Genomic DNA, 19,773 nt, shown 5'->3' with positions numbered 1-19,773 from the left:
CAACCTTAAATGCGGGCAAAGTTATGCCATATGTTTCTCAAGATAATGAAAGCGGCTAAGCAGGGAGAGGGGGCTGGGGGCAGGGGCGGCCAGCTCTTGTTGAAAAGTGACTCGGTTCTTAAGTGGAAGAGACTTGGTAAAGAAGAGGGGAACATCCTCATGTCAGTGGCTGCGTAGGACAACTTGTTCTCTGCTTATGTTCTGGATGTTTCCAGCACAGCTGCCTCTGCTCGGAGTACATCAAGGTCAAGTGGGCGCCTCCACTGTCTCTTTCATTCTGGTTTGTCCTCCTGTGTTTTTAGACAATCAGTTCTCACTTTAATTTTTCTGCCTACTAAAATCTACTCGAAGAAGACAATATCTCACCCTCTTCCCTAGAGTAAAGCAAGGGTGTGATAAAAAGTTACGAAAGTGGGGCACCTGGGTGGTTCAGTTGGTTAAGTCCCGACTCCTGATTTCAGCTCATGTCATGATCTCAGGGTCGTAAGATTGAGCCCCGTGTCGGGCTCTGCATTGGGCGTGGAGCCTGCATAAGATTCTCTCTCTCCCTCTGCCCCTCTCCCCAACCTCTCTCTCTCTCTCTCTCTCTCAAAAAAAAAAAAAAAAAATATATATATATATATATGAAAGAAAGGAGTTTGAAATATGTACAGATGAAAACATTCAATGGCAAGGGTTTGCTTCAAAATAATCTAGAGGAAGGAATGGGAGTGGAGAGGAAAGATGATGGGCCATAAATTAATAATTGACGCTGGGCTTTGAATGGATGGGGGCTCATTACATAGATTATTTTCTTTACTTTCAGTATGTTTGAAATTTTCCATAATAGATGTGCTTAAATATAAATACGTATGTCATTTGTCAAGACAGGAGAAGTTAATGATGGACCCTTTAAGGTACAATTTAGTGTTTTGAAGCTTTACAGTGTAAAAACAGAAACCTTACAATGGAAGATGTGCAAAATATAATTCACTTGATGAATTTTCTGAAACACATGAAAAGCAACAGCACTTAAATATTTTAAAATTTTACTCCTAAGGAGATGCTATTTTTCTGCTATCTTTTGCATTATTTTTTTCAGGACAGACTTGGGTAAATAAAACAGAATTCTTTTGGTTGCAATCTATAGACTTTTCTGGGTGTCTGAACTCTTACTGACTCTACATTGGATAGGAGCCTTCCTGGTGGAGAGTGACCTTTGCTTCTGGTGCCCAAGTGCACGCTTCAACATCCCAGGAGGAATGATAGGCAGGGCAGCAGATAACTTTTCTTTAGAAAATTCCCAGAATCTTTACATCTTCCCACAAGCTCTGTGTGAACTCGATTCATCTCTTTGTGGGGTTCCTTTTTTGACTAAGCCACCTTCCAGAACAGTAGCAGGGACTTTAGAGAAACTATGAGTACTTACTTATTGAAGAAGAATTAGGATTTGAGGAGGAGAATGTCATTGGATGTCACTGTAACCTGGCAGGTTGGGAGGCCAAGTTTTTTATGAAGCTTGGTAGGATTGAAAGGTCCCTCACATCTCCAGAACACCTCTCAACGACCACAACCTCAGGTCCCCAGGTCTCTTCCTGTTCCCAAGATCTTGCTCGGCTTTTCCCTCAGCCTAGAATGTTCTTCACCTAATTAGCTGCCACTCAGCTTAGATCTTCCTTGTTGTGGGAAGATTTTCTCTGGCCACCCTCCCTGCCCCACTGCCCATTGGGTGGAAGCCAGTGTTCCGAGTCTCTGTTGCCCTCACTGCTCCGGGGTGTGATCACCCATTATTCCGCACATGGCTAGGTGAGCCTCCCTCACCTCTGGACCAGAGGTCTGGAATTACTGCAGGCCACCATCAGGGTAAGGGGAGGGGATTTCCCAGAAGAAAATGTCTGCGGGGGGGGGGGGCGCCTGGGTGGCGCAGTCGTTAAGCGTCTGCCTTCAGCTTAGGGCGTGATCCCGGCGTTATGGGATCGAGCCCCACAACAGGCTCCTCTGCTATGAGCCTGCTTCTTCCTCTCCCACTCCCCCTGCTTGTGTTCCCTCTCTCGCTGGCTGTCTCTGTCAACTAAATGAATAAAATCTTTAAAAAAAAAAAAAAAAGAAAAGAAAATGTCTGTGGGGGCACGGGTTTGTGGCTGGGCAGAAAAGAACAATTGACACTTTTGTTCTGTTGCCTGATAACTGAAGTAAACCAAGAAAACAAACATGGGAGAAGGTGGGTATTAAAGTGTTTTCTTTTTTGTTAAATGTACTTTCTTCCCTAATCTGGATTTACTGCACAAACAACTTCTTAACAATCAAGGACATTTTCTAAAGTACAGGACCACAAACTACAGTCAACATCCTACATCCAAATCTGGCCTCCAGCTTGTTTTGGAAATAGCAAGTTCTGTTGGAGCGCAGCCATGCTCTTCATTGACGTGCAGTCCTGCCTCCTGTCACCCTACAATGGCACAGTAGTTGGCAACCGAGGCTCTGAGGCCCACATAGCCTGCTACCTATTTGCTGGCTGGTGTTTTATGGAAAAAGTTTGCCCCCCACCCTCGGTCTAGACTGGGACTCAATGAGGGACCCTCACCCCCTAGCCTCCCTCACCATCCACGTCTCCAGCAGCTGTCACAGTACCAAACTCAGGTTGGCGTAAGTGCCCTATAAAGATTTGAGTTAGATTATTGAATGAATGAACAAGGAGGTTAACCAGTAGCTATTCTAGCTTGTAGTTTTAATTTCTGTGACCAGCTCTTTGCCCCAGTACATGCGATCCTTTGTGCCCCCAGCCCCCCACCTTACTGCTCCTTTACCTCCCCACTCATCAGAGAGGCCTCTCCTGCCCACCCTTCCTTATACAACACCCCCTGCTCCTTCTCTGTCCCGTATGTGGTTCTCCTTCATGACACTTGTCATTATCTGACATTATATTTTCTATGCATTTGTTTATGGGTGGCCTTCCCCAAGAAGAAAATGAACTCCAGGAACCCGAGAACATTGCTTTATTCGCCGTTACATCCCCAGTGCCTGGACCGGTGCCTGAAACACACTTGGGCTCCTGGTAAATATTTTTAAATTAAGGACCACATTTAGAAATGACAGCCTCTAGCCCAGGACTTCCTCGTATGTCCTCCCATGGTGTCTTGGACGTGAGCTGTGTTCCCGCTAGATCCCAAACGCTGTCTTATACTGATGGCCACACGCCACCGGATGGATTGGCAAGAAATAGCGGGCCACTGGTGGGAGGTAGGAATTCACCACCGCTTTCGGTTCTACGCGCTTCTTTCCTCTCCCCTATGAGCCCCGAAGTCCGTGTCTGCCTTAGAAGGCACGGGCAGATGTCTTTTTGATTAAGAGGAGAGAAAAGCGTGTTCTGGGTGGGGTGTTAAAGGAAGGGCCGAGGGAAGTGAATCGTGCAGGTCTGGCAGGAACGTCATGTGTCATTTCTTGGACTTCTTGTATTTTTTTTGACCCCTCTGCTGAAGCGTTCCAGGGAATAGAGCCTCGGTTCTCGGCTCATGTCAAGCCTCCAAGTACACGGCTAGAAGCAGCGCAGAGGATGGGGAAGATGGCTTGCTTTCTTTTCCAAACGACTCTCTGGAGAAATAAATACCTGCGAATTAAAGTTGTGTAGGCCAGAAAGAGGATTTTTGTGAACTAAATAGGATTTGAGCAATCCCTCACGGATGAGGACAATTTAGGATGATCTATTTATGTTGAGAAACTGATAAGTTCACTCGAGGGAAGGCTAAGTTGGCTCCAATCTGGCCGGCACTCCACGTACTGAGATTGACTTGGGGGCTGTGGTTTGTGTCTGCTGTTTCATTTCTAACGTTTTCTCTTAGTCACACATGTGGCCTGAGAGTGACCTCTCGATCACATCCATGGCAGCCCAGGCCAAATAGGAAAATTCCCTAGTTATAGTCCTTGTTACATTCTTGTTCACACTAATCTTTTTAAAAAGCAAATCGATTCAAGAATTATTTTATGAGCAGTAGATAGTTCGGAGTCAGACGGGGGTTTGAATTTGGCCCCATCACGTGACATTTAAGGCACCCAGGCACCAGGAATTCCATACATCGTGTTCCTCCTTCATTGTCCCTTCATCGTTCTCCAAGCCAGAAACCAGCGGGTCACCCCTTTCTGCTTCCCACTGCCCAGCACCCCCACACCTCTTACCCTGACCCTTCCCCGTAGTCCTGCCCCAGTTCAGACATCCGTCTTCTTGCACTTGGAACTTCTAGCGGCCACCTCAGTGCTCTCTCTACCCCCAATCATTTCTTCACCATGAACAGAGCAACCTTTCGAAAAGGCAGCTCTGGTAATATCACTGCCACTAGCGACCCAAAGGCACCTGACACCCAAGTCTCCTTGGCGAGATTCACAGGATCACATGAGCTGTGGTCCGCCCTGAGTCTGACCTTGAGCCCTGGCCCTGTTTGCAGAGCCTCAGAGCTGCTCTGTCCTCTGCCTGTAGAGCCCTCCCATCTTCCAGCCTCTGCTCAGTTCAAACCTCCTCTTGCTTTCCATTCTCTGCACAGACAGATCTTAAGTGACTGCATCTCCCAAGATCTCACTGCTCCATGCTGACCTTCCAGGGAGCCTCTACGATTTCACATTCTCTGGGAAATTCATACAGCTTTTCATGTTTGTAAACAGGGGTGGTTCTACTGACCTCTCTTACAGGTTTGATTATAGAAAAACGAGTTTTCAAGGACCTGGACTCAAGTGTATTTCCTAGGTTGAGTTTTGAAGGGCTTTTTCTGGCCTCCTCTTAACCCTCCCCGCCCCCAGTCTGGCTTCCATCATCCTCGTGGCTCTGCTAGAAATGTTCTCATGAAAGTCACCACTTTCTCCATTGCCAAAATCAGTGAACTTTGCTTCCTCTTCATTCTTTCTGACTGTCAGCTACAGTGGACACTTGGCCAGGCTGCTGCTGCTTCAAATTCTTTTCTCCATCAGTTTCTATGATTTGTTACAATCCCCGTTTTCCTGCCCGATCTTCATCTGCTTCTGTCCTTGTGTCCTCTTCCCTTTCCCACCAACCTCTGGCAACTCCCTAGGATCGGTTCCTAAGTCTCCTTTCTTCCTTCGTCTCTCTCCCATTGGTCATCCCCCTCGTGACTTGGGACAGTCGTCTCTCAGATATCAACTCCTAAATCATCTAACTTCCCGTTCTCCTGTCTGCTCCATCGTGCTGTCTCTCAAAGAACCTCTGGGCTTGCCACCTGGGTGTCTGTCTCACGTGCCCAGAAGACTCATCATCTTCCTGCCCAGAACTGGATTCCTCATTCCCCACCAGCCTCCCCACTTTTATTTGGGATACCATCAATATCCCAGTACCAGGGTTAAAATAATTATTGTGACCTCCAAGTCATCATCTTCATCCTCCATATTCAGCCCATCACCAAGCCCAGCAGATTTCTTCATTGGAGTGAGTCCCTGCATATCCCTTTTCTGCCCCCTCCTCATTATACCAATCTAATCTTTCCTTCCCTCCAATCCCCAGTCTCCACTTTTTCCTGGCGGCACACTAGCTACCCACCCTGCTCTCCTACAAACCTGATGCAGATGTTTCTGGAAGAATTTCCTCATGTCCCCCCCATCCAGAATATTCTTTCCACCTCTTTTTGCCTCCCCACTGAGACCCATCCTTTCAAAGCCATCTGAAAACTAACTTCCCTCATAGAACTATGTTGTTTCCAATCCTTAGGCCTTTCACATACAGTTCTCATCATCCTGAGTGTCTCCTGCCCCTTCAAGCCTTATTCATTTAAGGAATATTTGTTGAGTATCCTTGGAAAAGACACTGCCCTGAGGATGCCAGAATGAATAAGACCTAGGATACTCCTATAGGGCACTTAGCTCAAGATTCCTCTTTCCTGTGACTTTTTGCATGACTTCCACAGACCGAATCACCAGCTCCCTCATCTGTGGATCTAAGTAGCATCTCACAACATACACCTTAGATTTTGTACTCCTGTGGCTTCAATCAGCGAATGAATATTCTGGCATCTAGCTCACTGCATGATAATTACTTGTTTAGGTGACTATCTTTTACTAGAATGTGGATCTCTTAAAAATGCTCCGTAACCATTTGAACAGATGAGGCACTAAATTAATAGACGAATGGATGGGTGGGTGGATAAATAGACGAAAGGACAGATAAATGGATGGATTAATGGATAGACAGTTCGATGGAGGAAAACAATGGGAAGGATGGATAAATGGGTGGACAGACAGATGAACAGCTGAGTGGATGGACAATGGAGAGATGAAGGGATGGACGGATGGCCTGGATAAATGAACGGATAGATGGATGGACGGACAGATGGATGGATTAAAAAAAACCCCGCAGTTAAGAGAGACTTCAGTGATAACCCTCCCACCCCTTGTAAGAATGCCTTTTAAAATAACTTTGAAAACTAAGATGTTAACAGTAAGTTTAAATTACTTCAAATTATTAGGAAAGGAGGTTATGGTTAATTGACTAATTATATCCAATAGTAGGCTAGCATATATCTCATACATGGATTGCCAATTCTCTAAAAATTAAAATTAATAAATTGCATTTAGAATAAAAGCTCTACTGAACAGTATACTTATTTGGCTATTCTGAAAACCCTTAGAACACTTAGTGCTTCAAGGATACCAGTGAGAATCACTTAGGGATATACAGGCTAGAATAAATCATTTAAATGCCTTAAAGTGAGAGTTTTTCATTTAAACTACCTATGTAATATATACAACCACACATTCACATATAGACCATTTCTCTGGGGATTTGGGTTTCTAAAATTGATTTGACAACATGCAGGCACTTCTCGACAGTAATATCCTAAATAGGGTATTTGGCACACATCAGGCCAACATACAGACATTTATCTATCTCTTTTGGACACCTCACTGACACACAGATGGTGCAGGCCTAGATTCGTCAAGTGCGTCAAGCAATATCTGGAAAGTTGGATCCCAGGGAGCTGAACATGGTCACATCATTTACTAAGTCAAGTTCACATGGAAAGTCCTGCCATCGAGATGAACCCATTGAAAGTTTAAAAACTGTTAGTTTACCTATCTTCCATACTCCCCTTAATCTCCAGTTATGCAGGCCCCAGGCTGGAGCATTGGTCTTGCCTTGGATAAAAATTCTTTCCTCCCTCCCTCCTTTACTTTCTTCCTTTCTGTATTTCCTTCCTTCCTTATTTTCCCTGTTTCTTTCTCTTTTCTTTCTTTGCTGCTGCGTCAGCATTTCACATCTCAAGGTATTCCATGTGTATTAAACCCTCATAGTCAATATTATATATCACGTGCATTTCATTTGAGGAATAAAGCATACTTTATTTGACTTAGTATCTTCAGTAGCTACAGGACTCAATAAATGTTTGGTGATAAGTAATTGGTGTGGGGCTCCTACTATTTTGGTACATATTACAATGTGTTGCAATTATTTACATATCTGAATATATGTAACAATCCTTTATGTGATGGAAAAAATGTATGTCCCCATTTTTCAGATGAGAAAACTGAGGCTTGGGGACATTTAGAGACTATCCTGAGTTTGCACAGGTAGTAAATGATAACTAAATACAAGCCTCTGAAATTTTAACCCAGTCCTTCCCACTTGTCCAGTGTACCTTTCATGTTATTTAAGACCATGGAGAATAATTTCCTAACTTCTGTGTGTGGTAACAGATGTCGGTAGGATCTTGAATCTTGAGTTGGAGGAAAGACAAATTCTCTTCTTTCTTGCCTTAACCACTGAATAAAAGCAACCATTGATTCAGAGATACCATGAGGCAAAAGAGCATGTGGGCATGTGCTGTTGTTGTAGAAACACTCTTCACACAGACTGTGTCAGTTAGCTATTGCTGTATAACAAACCATCCCAAAGCTCAGTGGCTTGAAACAATAAGCATTTATTATTGCTTGCCAAACTATCGATCAGCTGGGTGGTACTTCTGGGTTCACTGGGCTCTCTCGTGAGCCTAGGGTCAGCTTCAGATTAGGTAAGCAATTCTGCTCATCTTGCCTGAATGCTCTCCCAGGTTCCCGGGCAGGTTGGCTCTAGATTGATCTCAGACGTCTTAGCTGGCCTGATTGGGCTCTTCTCCTCATGGTCTTTCATTTTCCAGCGGGTTAGCCCAGACTTGTTCACACACACAGTGATGAGGTTCTAAGAGGAACAGGCAGAAGCGTGCAAAGATCTCTAGATGTCTAGGCTTGGAAATGGTATAACATTACTACCACTGCGTTCTGTTGGTTAAAGCGAGTCACGAGCCATCCCAGATACATGGGCTGTGGAATGGTCTCCACCTCTTGATGGGAAGAGCTGCAAAGTCAGTGCAAATGGGGCGTAAGAGGGAGACACAGAGGATGAGGGCCGTCTTCGTGGTCAAAGCACTTGCAAACATGGCCCCCATTTCCAGGCATTCCAGAACCTCCCGACCCTCCAGTTGTACAGGGTTTATCAAGGGGTCATCCTCCCCAAGAGGAATCGCTGAGCCTCCTTCTCAGAGTTTTCTGCAGGCTAAGTAAAGTACCTCATCTCGCTTGTAAAAAAACGTTTTAAGAGGGAAAATATAAGAATGTCAAGGAGAACTGCAATTCATTTTCTGAAAATTAATTGGGTTTAGAGAACAATAGGGATGAAAATTTTGACCATTAGAATTTATCGTGGTAAAGATTGTTGTTTGATATTTGAAAGCCTGTAACTTGCCATGAAGAATCTATATGACACAGAGCAGGATACAGGTTTATCTGGAACAGTCTGCCGCTGGGAAATTTCTTTTTGTCATCCCCCACCCCCCAGTCAGATGCTCCTTTGAAAGGCAGTCCATCTGCCTGGATCTCTGCTCAGTCATTTACCCTAGATGTATGGATCCTGACTTTAAAATGATAAATTCCTGAATCTGAGACTGCCTGCATTTTGATGAAGTTAAAAACAAAAAACATGACCACACGGTCTTTCAGATACACCAGGGCACATTGAACTTCAGAAAACTTCCACACTGTGAACTTCAGCCTGATATAACAAAGAACTTGCTGCCCATGATACGGCTTATGAGAATAGATGCTGAACTCTCCTTTCTCTAAGTTAAGACCTTCATCTCAGCCCCCATCGTGTGGGATAGCTCTGCCGCAAGCATGAAGCCAAGGACACATCTGCCTCCCATGGACAGGATTTAGGGAAAGCCGCCACTGATAGTAAGTAGCCCATTGCAGCGGGAGAAAACGTAGGAAGAAGTTCCACTGGTGATGAAGGAAGGCTTCTCAGATGCACGCCGCACTTTCTCTACTGCTCGTTGTCAAAGATGCTGCTTTTAAACATCATGCAGGATTGTTTTCTTGTCCCTCATCTCTGGAGTTGAACTTTGGCTGTTTCCTATAGTTTATATAAGACTCTTGTCCGAAGGAAAGGATCTGTCACTTGTAACAGACCCTCTAAATTCCAAATCTCTTGCCACCACGCGGGGCCTGCCCGGAAAGGAATATAGCCACAGCAGGGCTGCCCACGGCAGGCCAGACAGAGGAAGAAGAAAGTATTTGGAAATAAAAGATAAAGGAAAGGAGGGGCTTCTGGGTGGCACAGCGGTTAAGCGTCTGCGTTCGGCTCAGGGCGTGATCCCAGCGTTATGGGATCGAGCCCCACATCAGGCTCCTCCGCTGGGAGCCTGCTTCTTCCTCTCCCACTCCCCCTGCTTGTGTTCCCTCTCTCGCTGGCTGTCTCTATCTCTGTCGAATAAATAAATAAAATCTTTAAAAAAAAAAAAAGATAAAGGAAAGGGTCTCCACTTGAGAGGCGCCAAAATCTCCGTTCTAAAAGCAGCCAGTGAGAGGAAAATGTGTTTAAAATTGTTTTGGAAGTTTTGTTAGTGTAATACACCACTGTAACTAGAAAGAGGTATTTGGCTTTGGTACATTCTGATATTTCAGGGATTTTCTGTAAGTGCTTTGAATAACTCTAAGAAGCTGAGCTAGGCTGGTAGATCCTTGTTAAACTCTCAGAATGCTATGTCCAGACTATTTCCCCCATGACTTGAACATTTAATATTCTGAAAAAATTCTAAGTATGCTCCCTGCTCTGTTACTGGCCCTGTGAAAGCTAGGCCATCCCTTACGCTTTGCACTTGTGGGGGAGGGGGCCACATCGGCTTTGCAAGTCCTTGCCCACAGTGCTGCTGCCCCGCACTCTGGAGCCGTCCAGTCACAGGACTGCATTCACGGAACATACGCTCATGGTGCCCTGCCCTCAGCCACCTCGGAAAGGCATGTGTCTGGTCACTGACCGGGACCCTTAGCGGCAGCCTCGTTCACTAACCTCCTTTCTTTGTGTATGCGTTCAAACGTCTGCTAGCACTGATGACACGAGTGCTGTATTAGGAGCAAGGCGGAGCCTCCAACTTGAAGGAGATTCTGATCTTGAGGGAGTGTTCGCTCACCCAACTCCACTCAACACTACTGTGGGACCTGCTGTGCTCTGAGCTTGAGCGCCAACCCCCAGATCCTGAAATTATGGGAAAAGTATGTCTCTGTACATCATAGATCCACCTGCTTCAAGTCCATTCGTTTACAGTTCATTGACCTAACGAGTTCAGAAAATTATTTTTAAACTAAGATTAAACTCTATTTTTGTGGTTTTCTTTGAAGGTATTGGTGTGTTAGTTACAGGCTCTCCCCCACATGGGGCAACCAGATAGCTCAAATCACCAACTGTGACCCATTATTCCCGTAGTTAGCAAGGTGAAGAGTCAAGGTGAACGAATTCCAGACTTTAATATTCGAGCAAGAATAAAGACCGTTATGTTTCCTTTGCTAAACTGAATGTAGAGAACTTTATGGACAAAAACACTGTCAATTATATTTCCCTTTTCCCCTTTTCTTCTTCTTCTCCCTTCTTTTTTTTTTTTTTTTGACGTCAAGGAATTTTTAGTGAAGTGTTATTTTCATCTCTTCCTGAATCCAAGTGAAATCCACATCTTTTGCATGTTTCCTGCATTACAGTTTTATTGTGTGCGCGGAAATCAATATTCTAGATACATGCACAAGTGCACACATTAAAATGAACATGACTTCATTTATTTCCATGATTAGACATTCAAATAAAAGTGCTTGGGTGTCTGTTTTCATATTCATAGGTCGAGATCCGTACATCAGAGGTATTTGTATAAGTGACACTTTTATTACATTCATTTCATTTGCAATATGATAGTGGATCATAAATATGTTACTTTTATGCCACCAAATCTGATTTGTAGCACTTGGCCCTCACAAGCAGAATACTTGATATTTTATGGAGCACCTTGCGTCCAAGAAGCGCTTTGCCGACATCAGGCCCGCTTCTCCCAGGTGTGTAAATCATGCCCGTGACCCTTTGGATGCCCCACCTGCTTGATCAGGCTGCTGGCTCATGCTTCTGGGGGCAGAGAGTGGCCCATGAATCCCCTGCCGGCCCGGAGGTGGTGATGAGGCCTTTAATTTCTGGAAGGAAGAGGCTCAGGTGAGTTCTGTGTTGCACACAGAGGCCCTGACGGCTGACCAAACTCCACACTTAGGCACGTGTTCCCCTTGTCCTTCACAAAACAGCTTTGAGCCCCCACTGTGGGCCAGACACTGTGTTAGGCCCTGGGGAAAGAGAGACAAACTATGACCTTTGCCTTCCAGATATTCGGGCTGGGAGTGGAGGGCTGTGTGGAACAGTGTTTGGCGCCCACCTTAGAGTGGGGCTGTGATGCAGAGGTGACCTGTGTGCCCCCTGTCCCACTGCCCACGCCTTCCCAGGGATGCACTCTGCCTGAAAGCAGCTGGTCCACCCCCAGGTCCGTCACAGGTATGTTGGTGGGCCTAGCTGCCGGCATCACCTCCATCCGCCTGGAGGAGGAAGCCAGCCACCAGCATCACACGCAGCCTTTGGGGCCGGCTGAGCATCAGTTGCACAGCCCAGGCTCCCCAGGCCCCCCACCTACCTTCCTATCCCTCCTCGCAACTCGCCTCCCCTTTCCCCAGCATCCTGGGTCAGTGCCCCCCCCACCCCCTGCCCCTATGCGCACACGCCCGTCATACACATACGGCATCCTTCTCGGCCCTCACCGTGTGGCGGGACCGTGAGTGTGAGTGCTATGACAGAGCACAGGGGTTCCGAGTGAGGGCCCTGGTGCCAGGTCTTCTGAGTTCAGATCCCCACTACGTCATTTACGGTATGCACGGCTTCGGGCAGGCGACTTAGCTCTCTGTGCCTTAATGTTCTCATCTGCAAAACGGGCATGATAAGGACACTTCCCTCGCAGGTTGTCGAATGGCCTCATAAGAAGAGAAGGCTTCTGGGTGGGCCCTGTTGCCGCTCTGGTAGCTGTAATGAACACCTCCGCTATTAGAACACCACTCCAGCGTGAGTCACAGCGCACAGCATAATAACGACGCCGGTATTATTACTGCTCCTGTTGCTGTTATGTGATTACTGCCTGTCTGTCCCCGTGAGTGAGTTCTGTGGTGGCGGCAGCCATCTGTGTGGCTCGGCGTTGTTTCATCCCTGCAGCAGATGGTACATACTAGATGCTCAAAAAATATCCGAACGAGTGAATGGACAGACAGCGAAGGAACAAACGAGTCCATCTGCTCGTTTGGGGCCGCTACCAGGCGGCTTCTTCAGAAGCATCGCTGCCACTTGCAGCCGTGGGCCTGCGGGAAAGCCCACAGACCCTCAGTGTTCGGGCCACCGTTTCCACGTGGGAGGGCCTGAAATTCTCCCTCCCGTGTGACCAGCCTGCAGAAGCCCTTACAATAGACGCACTGTTTCCCACCTAGCAGGGCGTCCACGTGTCTCAGGGAGGATGCTGCTGCCATCCGAGAGGGGCCGAATCCCCTGGGACAGCGGTGGAGCCCCGGCCCCTTTGCAGCACCTGTGTCACCCCCTGCCCCACACTGGTCCCCTGCAGGTAACCCCTGGGGCTCTGTTTTCTCACGTGAGTTTTCCAGGAGGCTGCGGGTGGATGGGGGATGGAGAAGCAGAATGCTGAGAAGCGCGGGCGCAGGTCCTCCAGACGTGCCTGGGGATGGGATTCTGGGTAATTGTGTGTGTGCGTGCGGTTCCTCCCTCTGCTTTTCCATATATCCCGCTGATGTCTTGGCTTGACCACTTTCCAATGGGGATCTTGGGCCTCAAGCTTTGAGAGTGTAGAAGTGGAATATTAATGCCTCCCTCATCCGGTTCACTGTGGAATTTAGGGAACTAGAATTCTTATGTCACTTATGGTGATGGCTGGCCCGTGCGAAGCAGTCAGTAAGTAGCATTACTGCCGCTGCTGTGTTCAGTGGTCAAAGGTGCCATCTTGGCTTCTGATTCTAGTCAGAGCAGTTCCTAGTGTTCAATGGCTTGTGACCTCCCTCAGGGGTCTGGGTTTTTGTTACTCTGATGTTAAGATATAATTCACATAGCGTAACATTCATCCTTTTAAAGTGGTCAGTTCAGTGGTTTGTAGTATGTTCACAAGGTTGTACAGCCATTACCACTGCCTCATTCCAGAACATTTTCATCTCCCTACAAAGAAACCCCATGCCCGTGAGCTGTCACTTCCTATCTTCCACGCGCCCCAGCCCTTGGCAACCACCGATCTTCCTTCTGTGTATGAATCTGCTTTCTCTGAACATTTCACGAATAGAACCTCACAGTATGGGGCCTTTTGTGACTGGCATTTTTCACGGAGCCTGACGTTGTCCGGGCTCATCCATGTTGTCATGTGTGTAGTACGTCACTCCCTGTGTGGCCAAGACTGTTCCATTGGGTGGATGCCCCACATTTGGGTTTCCATTCATCAGTCGATGGGCATGTGGGTTGTCTCCACTGCGGGGCTCCTCTGAATAGCGCCGCTGGGAACACGGGTGAGCGCGTTCCGCATGAACATTTATTTTCTGTTCTCTTGGGTGGACCCAGAAATGGGATTGCTGGATCATATGGTAACTCTATGTTTAGCTTTTCAAGGAACTGCCAGACTGTTTTCCTTGGGGCTGTGTTTCAGAAGGACCCTTGCTGCTTACATACAACTTTTGTGCTAGCTAACAAACAGGGTCGTGGACAGGAGCCAGGAAAGGAGGGGGCAGCTAACGTGCGCTGAGAGTCCATGGTGCTCTCACACAAGGCTTCCGGCCACAGCCTCCCCTCGTGGACCCAGACTCTGTCCTTGAGCAGAGCTGCCGGGGCATCTCTGTGGCTGTGAGCTCCCCTCTTCCTCTCTCATTGTCTCCCTTTGCTGACTGTATTCTTCCCGCTCTAACTGCTTTCGACCATATGCTGCCTTCACCCCATGTCCTGCACCTGCTAGGAATGGTCTGGGCACTTGGCCAGTCTGCCCTGGAAAGGAATACATTAGAGGCTGAGTTACTTCACACTATCTTTACCCACTCACCTTAGATCTGGAAATGTTCTGAGCCAAAGAACAGTGTCGTTGCAGAGTCCTGGGGGAAGAAACTAATCTGGAGAGTTATTGTTTTCTTCTCAAACATGGCCGCTCCCTTAGGAATGAGTAAGTCCAAGTGAAGAAAGCATTTGGCAACTGTGTAAACATTCTTTGGTCTATCTGATGCTCAGTTTGTTCATCTGTAAAGTGAGTTTAAAATCACCTGCCTGATAAGGGGATGAAGTGAGATACTGTGGACACAGTTCCCAGTAAAATGCTTAAGATACTCAAGAAATGTGAATATTCTCAAGGACTGCTCTCCCTCCTAGTCCAGTGTCAGTGACTTATATAGACACTAGGGTTGTTAAGTACCATGAGTTCCCAGCTGTTTCCTTGCACCTTACTGCCCTCCCCATGCCTGCCTTTTACTCTGCCCTCAGCTCCTCCCCCATGCAGGGCCTCGGGATCCTCGCAGTGTAGACGCAGAGAGCTGCGACTTCTCAGATCACCCTGGGTGCTCTCAGGGAGGCAATGAGGCCAAATCCTCTTAGGGCAGATCGGATTATGACCTGGGTAATTTTGCAACACAGATTCCTAGGTCATGGTGGTGGCATACACGGCCAGGTGGTGTCCAGCCTGGCAACCCCTGGGTCGCTGGGGAATGTGGACTCCCCGGAAGGGCTGGCATGGTCTAGTTTTTACCTGTTGGCCTCTCTGGGTTTCAGTTTCCTTCCCCAGGAGATCCTCACTAGGGGCCAGAGCCTTGCATTACACTCAGTTTGAAGTCATCTGAGAGCTCCGTGCTGTGAGGGGAAGCATGGGCTTCCACAGCCCTGAGCCCTGGGTCCTGACTCTGTCTAGCGCCAAGCTCAGCCGAGGCAAAGACACACACCTGCGGCAGGGCCAGTGGGCTGGACGAGACTCGGAGTCGAGCAGCTACAGATGAATAAGTGAATATTGAATAGACAAATTGTTTTTCAGGCCGAGGACTCATAATGCATAGATTATTATTTTAAAATAACTTTTTATAACAATAAATAATACTTCATATATATTTTATATATAATGTATATAATGTGTAATATGAGATGTATAAATAATAAAAGACTATATGACTAATACCAAAGGTCTAGGAAGCAGAAAAGCATGAAGGGACAAAAATCATCATCCCATCACCTTTAGGATGAATCTCTTCAAAAGTGTCAGTTAATTCAGAAAACTGAACAACAGCAGCAAAACCCAGAAAGCTTAGCCAGGAGTCACGAATTATGATGCAGCAAAGGTTTTGTTCAATGACGCGTCTCCCAGGCCGAAGTGGTTCCCTTGTAATGGTCCCTGGGCCATCTCCTCTGGAACGAGGGGGATGTGCTTGGAAAAATCCTCTCTTGCAGGACCAGTCCACGTAGAAAGTCCGAGCAGAGAGAGGCCGTCAGCCTTCTGGGTGAGCCTCACCTCTCTTTAAGAGTGGGTTGGCAGGTGCACGCACAGAAAGACAAACTTTCCTTTCTGCCTGGCCCTTCTGGCCACCAAACCTCTCTCCTTGGGAGCTGTGTTTATGGCACCTTTTCCCACTGTTCCTGTTCCAAGTGTCAAGTGGGTCTAGGCAGCACCAGGAAATGGAAACTTCCAGCTCAGGCAGTGCAGCCCCGGCCATTAGTGACCCCTGATTTGCCTTCTCTCTCCTTTCCAGCTGTCAGGAATGATAGGAACAAGAAGAAGAAGGAGCCTTCGAAGCAGGAATGCACGGAAAGCTATGAGATGACGGCGGAGCTGGACGATCTCACAGAGAAGATCCGCAAAGCCCACCAGGAAACCTTCCCCTCCCTCTGCCAGCTGGGTAAATACACCACGGTAAGAGACGCTTCCACCCCAGGCGGCGGGGAGGGTGGCTGCAGGCCCTCGCGTCCCTGCTTGCTCCCGTCTTCCCTCTTTCCTGGCCCTGGACCCGGAGTGGACGCCCACCAAAATTTGGCCCAAGACATGCGTGTGGGCTGAGTGGGACACCACAGCGGCCACCCCCCTCCATGTGGCAGTCTTCGGAAAGTCACTGAGCAGCATGAATGTGTTCTCTGACCCATTCAGGCATGCGTGCTACCACTCACAAACCAAACTGAGCACTCGTTATGTGCCAGGCTGGTGTGCAGGGCACCGGTGACATGAGTGACTAAGGCAAGGTTGCTGCTCGCAGGGACATACAGTCTGGTGAGGGAGACATGTAAAACCAGTGAGCTGTCACAGGAGTACAGAGCCCAGCAGGGACCTAGCGGGGGCGCGGGGCAGGGTTTTCAAAACACCCATCCAGCTGTAGGGTCCAACCGACATTATGGGGGCCCTCTGAGAGAAGCCTGGAAAAAGCCCAGGTGTGACTCCTCCCTGGGGAGGTGGGAGGTCCCACCGTGCTCCCCAGAGCTCCATTAGAAATGGCTTTCACTATGGGTTGAAATAAAGAGAAGCTAGGAGGGAGAAGATGTGGGATCAAGGGTTGGTGTCATGTGTTGACTGGTCTGGGGTATGTCGCTGGAGACACGTGAGGTACTTCCATTTTTTAAACTGGTTTTTGCATGTATTATGTGCGTTGACGTCAATTCGCAGTGCGCGGCACACAGTAGGCACTTAGGAAGTATTTGTTGAATGAATGAATGAATAAATGAATGAATGAATGAATGAATGAATGAATGAATATCACTAGAATGCTATTCTGGCCTCCTTAAGTAACTTACGTTGCTTGCCTAAAATGCTGGTAAATGTACTTTTAAAATAATCCAGATTATCCCATTTGCTGGTTTGGTGTCTGGCATGCAGAAAAAGAATAGGATGAAAGCTCCTGAAGATCCAGAGATGAAATGTTGATGCCAAAAGAACGAGGACAGGGAGCACCAGGGCTGGGAAGCTGCTGGGGGGGCTCACCGTCATGCATTTGGGTGTTGCTGCCACGGCTTTTTCTGTAAAATGGGACCGGTAACTGGGAGCAGGTGCAGAGAGTTTGCCGTGTGGATTGGCACTAGAACCTGCTGGGGTGGCATCTCAGGTGAGCCCGAGCTGCCGGGGTGCAGAGGCTGCGTGGTGGGGGGCAGCAGAGCTAACCGTGCCGAGCCGAAGGCCAGCTCGGGACGCAGAGGAAGAACCTAGAGCAGGGCTCCGCAGACTTCTGTGTGCTCACTTCGGAGGCACCTGGCAGTCATGGGGAGCTGCAGGCTCTGACACAGCAGCCTCGGCGGGGGTGGGGATGGGGGCCAGGGGTGGTGGGCACATTTCTAACAAGCTTATGGGAGATGCTGCTGCGGCCGGGCTACAGACCGTGCTCCACAGAGCAGGCGCCGTGACCTGGACTTGGAGTAGCCAGGTCCAGGATGACCTTCTGGGGCCCAGCCAGGCCCTTGGTGTCAAGGAGAAGGAGAGACAATCGGTGTGCTTCACCCGCCCATGCTGTTGACCTACCCTGCCAGGCTGAGGCGAGGGCTTGATTCAACGGACAGGCCCCCACTGAGCTTGGTAACCGCTAGCCCCGAGCAGACACAGAGCAGGACAAGGCTGGACACCATAAAGGAGCTTTTGTTGTAACCCAGGAGGTAAAGCAGGCCCGTGAACCAAGAGGCGGTGGAGGGTGATGCCTTTTATCAAGAGCAAGGGCGCTAGAAGCAGAGGAATGTGGCTTACGTCCTGCTCCGCCACCGTCAGCCCGGTGACTGTGCGCAAGGTATTAACTTGCCCAGCCTCCCTTTTTCCCATCTGTAGAATGGGGATGAGATAAAATGGTTAGAAAAATGAATTCATGAGAAGCTTCTGTGATGGGACCTGGACACACCTTCACGACAGTGGTGTGGCCGGCGCACCGTGTACCACGCATCCACTCACTGGGTGTGAACTGACACTCCGGGGGCCAGGCCCCGTGTCAGGCGCATCAGACACTACGGAGAACTTAGATGACTAATAACAAGTGCCGAGCAGCATATCATTTATTCTTTGTAGAAATATTTCTGATTGCCAGCTGTTCACTGTTTGTGGCTAAGTATCCAGGCACGTGCGTCCTGACCTAAGAAATCAAGAAATCAACTGAGGCCATATGGGCCCAGGGGAAAGGACAGAAGGAAGTGAGGGAGATGGTTGGACTGTGTTGGGAATGAGTGGGAAGCAGAAATAGCTTTGCAGGGGCGCCTGGGTGGCTCAGTCAGTTAAGCGTCTGACTCTTGATTTTAGCTCATGATTTTAGGGTCATGAGATCGAGCCCCTCATCAGGCTCTCCACTCAGTGGACGTGAATGCTGGGGGGTGGGGGGAGTGTCTGCTTGAGATCCTCTCTCTCTCTCTCCCTTTCCCTCTGCCCCTCCCCCTGCACGCACTCTTTCTAAAATAAATCTTAAAAAAAAAAAAAAAAGAAAGAAATAGCCTTGCAGAGTCTTGAACTCTGACTGAGGAATTTGTATTTTAATCTGTAAATAATGGAGAGCAAGAGATGTTTTGTAATCAGGAGTCTTTGTTATTGTCATCACCACTATTATTACAGCTAGTATTTACTGAGCATTTACTATGTACCAGGGACTATACTAAGTACTCTAAATATTCATTCTTTGACTCCTTGCAGGACATGATAAAGTGGGTATCGTTGCTTCCATATTACAGATGAGTAAACTGGGGTGTGGAAAGTCCAAATAATGTGCCCCATGTCTCATAGCCAATAAGTGGAACTTGAACATGAACGGACTGAGTCCAGGGACAGCCCTTTTAGCACACCATACCCAGGCTACCTCAAGGGTGTGGTTAACAAGGCTGAATGGAAGCAGGAGCCATTGGGCATCTGGTTAGGAGGGGGTGGCTGTTATCCAGGACTAAATCAAACCGTTAGCTCCAGAAAAGGCAGAGTAAAAGAGAACAGTCAGAGCCAGGAGGGCTTCCTGGAAGTGGAAGCTTTGGAGCCAGGTGATGAGGTGAGACACATTTGCTACAGTATCAGGGGTCTCCTCCGGTCTTCCCCAGGTGGGGCTTTCTTAGTGTGACCGAGGAAGTCCGCCAGGCCCTGACTCACCTGATAACCAGATGAAATGGACCACTCTACTCCAGGGTAGGGCTGGGCAAACCCAAGGCATAGCATTGCCTCCACCTGGAACGCACGCCCTGGTGTGGGCTGGCTTCCTACAGGGCCTGGGACCAAAACGCTCCTTCAGGACAGCCTGCCCACTGTTAGTCAACACAGCTCCCTCCCATCCCAAAAGGCAGCCACAGAATCTGGCCAGCCTCACCGGGGCCTCTGCCGCCTTCCCTTGCGCCCCAGGTCCCATGGCTCACGCTGCAAGGCCCAGGGACCTGGCCTGAGGGCTTTCGCTGGCTGCCAGATCTGCTGGGCTCACGTGTGAGGCACTGACACTCCTGGGGGAGCCCCCACCCAAGAACAAAAAGAAGCTGGTGGATGA

At 48.2% G+C, this 19,773-nt stretch overlaps 1 protein-coding gene across 4 annotated transcripts in view; it reads left to right on the top strand.

Annotated features, from left to right (window-relative positions):
* The window catches only part of RARB (retinoic acid receptor beta), a 443,932-nt gene that overhangs the window by 400,408 nt on the left and 23,751 nt on the right, over positions 1 to 19,773 (top strand). For all 4 annotated transcript variants that reach the window (XM_087870159.1, XM_045791638.2, XM_045791639.2 and 1 more), the window contains one exon: positions 16,057 to 16,217. In XM_087870159.1, coding sequence (XP_087726285.1) covers positions 16,057 to 16,217 — 161 coding nt within the window. The remainder of the gene's footprint in view (positions 1 to 16,056; positions 16,218 to 19,773) is intronic.

This window comes from Ursus americanus, chromosome 20, assembly GCF_024610735.1.
Source record: "Ursus americanus isolate L20-20 chromosome 20, mUrsAme1.1.p, whole genome shotgun sequence".
NCBI lineage: Eukaryota > Metazoa > Chordata > Mammalia > Carnivora > Ursidae > Ursus > Ursus americanus.
This window is presented reverse-complemented; position numbering and strand designations above follow the sequence as displayed.